The sequence below is a fragment of the Hyperoodon ampullatus genome, assembly GCF_949752795.1.
Source record: "Hyperoodon ampullatus genome assembly, chromosome: 19".
Lineage (NCBI taxonomy): Eukaryota > Metazoa > Chordata > Mammalia > Artiodactyla > Ziphiidae > Hyperoodon > Hyperoodon ampullatus.
The window spans coordinates 18,673,782-18,681,187 of NC_136932.1; the positions used below are offsets into that span (position 1 = coordinate 18,673,782).

At 57.6% G+C, this 7,406-nt stretch overlaps 1 protein-coding gene across 2 annotated transcripts; it reads left to right on the plus strand.

Moving 5' to 3' along the window:
* Window positions 1-2,738: 2,738 nt before the first annotated feature.
* On the plus strand, window positions 2,739-7,204 carry TRIM47 (tripartite motif containing 47; the record flags this gene model as incomplete). Of its 2 annotated transcripts, none has more annotated exons than XM_079726398.1 (6): window positions 2,739-3,434; window positions 4,468-4,563; window positions 4,835-5,065; window positions 5,241-5,439; window positions 5,897-5,971; window positions 6,246-7,204. In XM_079726398.1, 6 exons carry the CDS (start codon window positions 2,754-2,756, stop codon window positions 6,884-6,886), a joined length of 1,923 nt encoding a protein of 640 aa, XP_079582524.1. In that variant the 3' UTR covers window positions 6,887-7,204. The 2 variants fall into 2 exon arrangements, with proteins under 2 accessions (XP_079582524.1, XP_079582523.1); XM_079726397.1 differs by having other exon boundaries at window positions 2,754-3,434; window positions 5,900-5,971.
* Window positions 7,205-7,406: the final 202 nt, after the last annotated feature.

A 7,406-nucleotide genomic window follows, 5' to 3' on the forward strand; every position in this document is an offset into this window, starting at 1 on the left:
GACCTAAATAGACATTTCTCCAAAGAAGACATACAGATGGCCAAGAAGCACATGAAAAGCTGCTCAACATCACAAATTATCAGAGAAGTGCAAATCAAAACTGCAATGAGGTATCACCTCACACCAGTTAGAATGGGTATCATCAGAAAATCTACAAACAACAAATGGAGAGAGTGTGGAGAAAAGGGAACCCTCTTGCACTGTTGGTGGTAATGTAAATTGATACAGCCACTATGGAGGTTCCTTAAAAAACTAAAAATAGAATTACCATATGATCCAGCAATCCCACTACTGGGCATATATACCCAGAGAAAACCATAATTCAAAAAGACACGTGCACCCCAATGTTCATTGCAACACTATTTACAATAGCCAGGTCATGGAAGCAACCTAAATGTCCATCGACAGAAGAATGGATAAAGAAGATGTGGTACATATATACAATGGAATATTACTCAGCCATAAAAAGGAACAAAATTGAGTCATTTGTTGAGACATGGATGGATCTAGAGACTGTCATACAGAGTGAAGTAAGTCAGAAAGAGAAAAACAAATATCGTATATTAATGCATGTATGTGGAACCTAGGAAAATGATACAGATGAACCGGTTTGCAGGGCAGAAATTGAGACACAGATGTAGAGAACAAACGTATGGACACCAAGGGGGGAAGTGGCAGGGGGGGTGATGGTGGTGGGATGAACTGGGAGATTGGATTGACATGTATACACTAATATGTGTAAAATACATAACTAATAAGAACCTTCTGTATAAAAACTAAATAAAATAAAATTCAAAAAAAAAAGTTACAGATTTTTCATAGCACATTACAGAGGTGACAGAGAACTTGAAATATGTTTACATTCATCACTATTTCAAAAATACAGTAATTCTTAGGCCTCCATCAGATCTTGTTATTTGTTCTTGTGTTAAAGAAACACATATATTACTTTATCACAAATTTATTTCTTTATATTTTGAACCTGTATTTCAATGTAATTGGATGCCATGGAATCTTCTGCATTTTATTTTGTACATTTAAAAGCATTATTCTGGAAAGGCTTCTGAGACTACACCAGGCTTCAAGAGGGCCCCCGGCAGAGCAAGAAAGGCTAATCCCCACCTCTAGGTGGATCAATCCTCTCCACCACTTTATTCCTTCCACTTTGGCCTCTCATCAGCAGGAAGTCTGCAGGCCTGGGGGTAGGAAGCATTGCCCAAATTATTTTACTTTTTTTTTTAATGAACTTTTAACTTTAGAATAGTTACAAAGTTACAGAAAAGTTACAAAGATCATTCAGAATTCCCATATACCTCCCTCCCAATTTCCCCTTCTGTTCACATCGTGAATATGGTACATTTGTCACATTGAAAGAGCCAATATTGATACATTCTTATTAACTATATTCCACAATTTATTCAAATTGCCTTAGTCTCCCCCTAACATCCTTTTTCTCTCTCAGGAACACGTCCAGAATACACATTACATTTGGTTATCATGTCTCCTTGGGCTTCTCTTGGCTGTGACAATTTTTCAGACTTTCCCTGCTTTTGTTTGATGACCTTGACAGTTTCAAGGGGTTCTGGTAAGGTGCTGTGTAGTCTGTGTCTTATTGGGATTTGTCTAAAGTTTTAATCATAATTAGAGTGGGATTATGGGCTTTTGGGTAGGAAGACCACATCATATCAAGGGTACTTACTGCCGACATGACATAACTGTTGATGTTGACCTTGATGTGGTTTTCATCAGGTTTCTCCATTGTAAAGTTACTCTTCCGCTCCCTTTGGAAGAAAGTCACTATGCACCGTCTACACTTAAGGAGTGGGAAGCCATTCTCCACCTTGGATATTTACCAAAACTGTTTGGAATTCCTCTGAATGGGAAATTTGTCTATTCTCCCTCATTTATTTATTTATCCAGTCATTTATTTACACCAGCATGAACTCATGGATGTTGGTTTATTTTATACTTTGGGTTACAACCCAATGCTACTTTTGTTATTTTGTTGCCATTCTATTTTTTTAAATTTAACATTATCGAGGTATAGTTTACATATAATAAAATGCACCATTTTGAGTGCATAGTTGAAGGAGTCTCAGCAAATGCCTCCACTTGGGGAACCCACATCCCTAGCCCCAGGCACACCACATGAGTGTCCCCAGGACGATGGACCTGGAGGATGACATCAACTTCCCATTTCAAGTTTAGAGAAGCCCAAGTTTCACACCCGGGTTAAACAGGGGCAAAAACATGCGCATATCAGCAGTTATCCCCCCCCTCCCCCCCCCCCCTCCGCCTTCAGCAGCTCAGCAACTTTGCTTAAAGGTGCTGCGGAGCGGTCTGGAGCGCAAAGGTGCCTGCGGAACACAGTGGGGTCACCCAGCCCCTCCGGAGCCCCTGGCTGGCAATGGGGTGGGGGAGTTTATGGGGGGTCATGGAGGAGTGAACTCCTTCCCTGCTTTCAGCGTGTTCTCCGCACTGCCTTCTCTGCTCTCCGCCCTCTGTCTCTCACAGCCCTTTCGTCCAGGAGCCCTTAAGGGTCAGACGGAGCCCAGAGGCCACCCCGCCCTGTCCGGGCTGGGGCTGGGTGTCAGAGCCGGCGGGCGGGCCTGTGGCGCTGGGGGGCGGTCCGAGCCGGGGGGCGGGCGGGGTCGGATCCTAGGCCTCGGTCCCAGGGGCGGCGCCGCATCGCGAACAGGCCGGGTCCCTCCCAGACGGGAGCAGCACAGGCGGTGCCCCGCGACCGAGGAGCCATGGACGGCAGCGGCCCCTTCAGCTGCCCCATCTGCCTGGAGCCGCTCCGGGAGCCAGTGACGCTGCCCTGCGGCCACAACTTCTGCCTCGCCTGCCTGGGCGCGCTCTGGCCGCACCGCGGCGCGGGTGGCGCCGGCGGGCCGGGAGGCACGGCCCGCTGCCCGCTGTGCCAGGAGCCCTTCCCCGACGGCCTGCAGCTCCGCAAGAACCACACGCTGTCCGAGCTGCTGCAGCTCCGCCAGGGCTCGGGCCCGGGGCCCGGCCCCGGCCCGGCCCGGGCCCCCGAGCCGGTGGCGCCCAGTGCGCCGCCCAGCGCGCCGCCCAGCGCCCCGGAGCCGTCGGCTCCCTGCGCGCCGGAGCCGTGGCCGGCGGGCGAAGAGCCGGTGCGCTGCGACGCATGCCCCGAGGGCGCCGCCCTACCCGCCGCGCTCTCCTGCCTCTCCTGCTTCGCCTCCTTCTGCCCCGCGCACCTAGGCCCGCACGAGCGCAGCCCCGCGCTGCGCGGACACCGCCTGGTGCCGCCGCTGCGCCGGCTGGAGGAGAGCCTGTGCCCGCGCCACCTGCGGCCGCTCGAGCGCTACTGCCGCGCGGAGCGAGTGTGCCTGTGTGAGGCCTGTGCCGCCCAGGAGCACCGGGGCCACGAGCTCGTGCCGCTGGAGCAGGAGCGCGCGCTTCAGGAGGTGGGGCGCGGGCGCGGCGGGCGGGCGGGCGATGGGCCTCGCGTGGCGGCCGAGGGCCGGGGACCCCTCACCCCCATCCTTAATTCCCTCCTCTAACCTGAGGATTTTTGCGGTCCCTTCCAGCCCTGACGGTCTCCGCTCGCTGTGGGACATTCCGCTCGGGACGAGAATGGGGGTTGGAGGGACCCAGTGAGAACTCGAAAAAGATGGGCGGGCTGGGGGCCTGAGGCTGGAGCGGGGCCCTTGGGGGTTTAAGCAACCGGGAGCCGGGTTAGGCCCACGTGGTCCCAGGCGGCTGATTGCCGCCGGGCAGCTGCTGCGCCGGCCGAGCTCCTGCAGATCCCCGCTCAGGTTTGCCTGGGCTGAGGGTTTGGATGGGTGTGGCAGGTGAAAGGAGTGCTGCAGAGGGTGGGCCGAGCACACAGACCGCTCTGTCCAGCTGTTCCGGGGGCCCGTGGTGGGAGCATGTGCGCGCTGCCTGGCCGGTTACCTCCGCCCCCAGTTTCCTTTGGCCCCCAGCCCGGTCTTGGCGCCTCTGCCTTGGGATTTTCCGTCTCTCCTGCCTGGAGTGGTGACTCATAAGACCCAGGGGATTTGCCCGGAATCCCTATTTTTCAGGCCTGGGCTGGGGGCACAGACTCTTTGGGGACAGTGATCCCCGGGACAGCTGAATGCCATCTTGTGCAGGGCCCCCTCCTCACTCTCTTTCTCTGCCTCTTCCCCACTGAAGGAAGTTCTCAAATGAATGTGAGCAACACTGAGGACCATAGATGGACCTCTACTTGCTCACCAGTCAAAGAGGGGAGGCAGACAACCTACAGCTGGCCAGACTGCCCTCTCCCTGGGCATTCGGGAATGGCACCAGCCTGGGCTTGAGGCACCTCTGGCATATCATGGCCACTCTCAGTCCCACCTATACCCAGATACCACTCCCTCCCAGGTCACCCCTCTCCTCCCCCCTTGGTGAGGCCTGGGACCCCAGTGCAGGGTTGTGACCTCTGCCAGACCCCGTACTCAAGGGTGTCGTTCACAGGCCGAGCAGCCCAAAGTCCTGAGCGCTGTGGAGGACCGCATGGACGAGCTGGGCGCGGGCATCGCACAGTCCCGGCGCACGGTGGCCCTCATCAAGGTCCGATCCCGTCCTAACCCCCGCCCCCGTTCACTCCTGCAGTAGCCTCCTGGCAGTGTGAGCTTTCAGCATGGTACCGTCCACTCTAAAGAAGCCCACGCTCAAGGCATTGCCCGGCTCCAGTGAGCACACGTGTCTCCCCTGACCTGACATAGATCCAGGGCAGCTGGGGCTGGTGCTTCTGTCCCCCCGAGAGGACAGGGTGGGAAAGTGGGGTCTGGGAAGTGATGTTCTTTGCCCTCATCACCGCCACCTCTGTCCTCCTGTGCAGAGTGCAGCCGTGGCAGAGCGGGAAAGGGTGAGCCGGCTGTTTGCCGAGGCTGAGGCCGTCCTGCAGGGGTTTCAGGCAGAGGTGCTGGCCTTCATCGATGAGGGGGAGGCGACCATGCTGGGCCGCTCCCAGGGCGACCTGCGACGGCAGGAGGGACAACGCAGCCGGCTCAGCCGGGCCCGCCGCAACCTCAGTCAGGTCCCTGAAGCCGACTCGGTCAGCTTCCTGCAGGTGAGGGCAGCTCTGCAGGCCAGAGAGGACACGGAAGGGGGTAGGCGGGAGGCGGAGGGAGAAGGCGGCGCGTGCCTGGGCTTCAGGGCTGTGCCAGCCCCCTGGCGGCGCCGTCTCACCCCAGCCAGGAGGAGCTGTGGCCAGCAGGGCCTTAATGGGCATTTGTCTGGCACAGGAGCTCCTGGAGCTCAGGCTGGCCCTGGAGGAGGGGTGCGGCCCTGGGCCCGGGCCCCCAAGGGAGCTCAGCTTCACCAAGTCATCCCAGGCCGTGCAGGTGGTACGAGACGGCCTGGCTTCAGCCTGCACCAGCCAGTGGGAGCAGCTGCAGGGGCTGGACGGCGATGAGGACGGGCTGCAGAAGCCAGGCGCGGAAGGTGGGTGTCCCCCGCCAGTGACTCATCCTTCCCTAGACTCCCCGCACGGGCCACCAGGCCTGGTGCCCGTTCAGGAGTGGAGGATGGAAACTGCCAGGCTCAGGGTGGGACCCAAAATCCTGCCAATGGCTGGAGCCACCACCCTGTAAGCACGAGTCAGCCCCTTTGGCCACAGCCCAGGGGGCAGAGCAGGCCTCTCCTAGACCACCCTCTAGCTTCAGGAGGGCTGAGGCCCAGGAAGGAAGTGGAGCGAGGGCAGAGCCCAAGGACCAGGCCTGTGTGTGAACACAGTGTACCATATTTGGGCATGTGCCTGTCCCCAGGTGGCCTGGAGTGCTGGGAGGAATGGGGAGGAGGGGAAGTTCAGTCACAGGTTCGGGGGTGTGTGTCACCTTGCACAGCGGCCCAGCCACGGGCAGCCGGGGAGACCCCCTCTGCACTGTCTCCTCTTCTGCAGCAGATGCTGAGTCCCAGGACCCCGAAAGCACCAACAGCCTGGAGAGTGAGGCTCCCAGGGATTACTTCCTCAAGTGTAAGTCGACATCTGGGCTTGCCCCGCTGCTCATACGGGGCCCTCCCAAGGCTGCTGGGCTGGGCCCTGGCGCATGAGGGCTTGGATTTCTGTCCCTCATTCATGTGGTGAACTAGGTCAGCTCATGGGGTGCTCCCCAGGGTGGTCTGCTTGCAGAGGGCCAGTTGCAGAGGAGGGGAGAGGCTATGTTTGGGGAGGTGGGCCCCTAGGGGAGGGGCTGTCCCACCTGACCTTGGACCTGAGCCCTGCATCTCTCTCTGTTCCGTGGGAGCAGTTGCCTACATCGTGGACCTGGACAGCGACACGGCAGATAAGTTCCTGCAGCTGTTTGGAACCAAGGGTGTGAAGAGGGTGCTGTGTCCCATCAACTACCCCGAGTCGCCCACCCGCTTCACCCACTGCGAACAGGTGCTGGGCGAGGGCGCCCTGGACCGGGGCACCTACTACTGGGAGGTGGAGATCATTGAGGGCTGGGTCAGCGTGGGAGTCATGGCCGAAGACTTCTCCCCACAAGAGCCCTACGACCGGGGCCGGCTTGGACGCAATGCTCACTCCTGCTGCCTGCAGTGGAACGGACGCAGCTTCTCCGTCTGGTTCCACGGGCTGGAGGTGCTCCTGCCCCACCCCTTCTCGCCCACCGTCGGGATCTGCCTGGAATATGCTGACCGAGCCCTGGCCTTCTACGCCGTGCGGGATGGCAAGATGAGCCTTCTGCGGAGGCTGAAGTCCTCCCGGGCCCGCCGGAGTGGCACCCCAGCCTCCCCGGTTGACCCCTTCCAGAGCCGCCTGGACAGCCACTTTGCGGGGCTCTTCACACACAGGCTCAAGCCCGCCTTCTTCCTGGAGAGCGTGGATGCCCATCTGCAGATTGGGCCCCTCAAGAAGTCCTGCATATCTGTGCTGAAGAGGAGGTGATGCAGGGGGCACGGGGCCTCCTCCCGCTGCTGTCCCAGCTCCTGGGAAGCTTGCTTCTCTGCAACCCTGCTTTGCCCCAGGGAAGACACCAGCCTTGGAGTCCCACACATTCCCCAGGCTTCTCATTTCTAGAGGCCTCCACCTTCCATATACAAGGCCTTCCACCTCTCAGGGAGGAGGCTCCCCAGACCCTGTCCCCCTGCAGGCCTTGTTTCTGGGAGAAGGCATTGCAGCTTGGACAGATCCAGGGTTACCCCGACCCCTCCTCTCCCAGGTTCTTGGGACAGTGCCTGGCACATAGTAGGTGCTCAATAAACATTTGTCGAATGAATGACTCCCTTTTCTACCCTTCTCTCCACCTACCAAGAATTCCCAATACTTCTCATCTTTCAAGAGCAGGTCTTGAAAGGCAGGACAAGGGAACAAGCCCCTAGTCCCAGATTCCTATTGGGAGGGAGAACCCTGGCCCAGGAAGAGGAGGCTGAAATGGGGTGCCTACCCTTTGGGGCACACCTGCCCC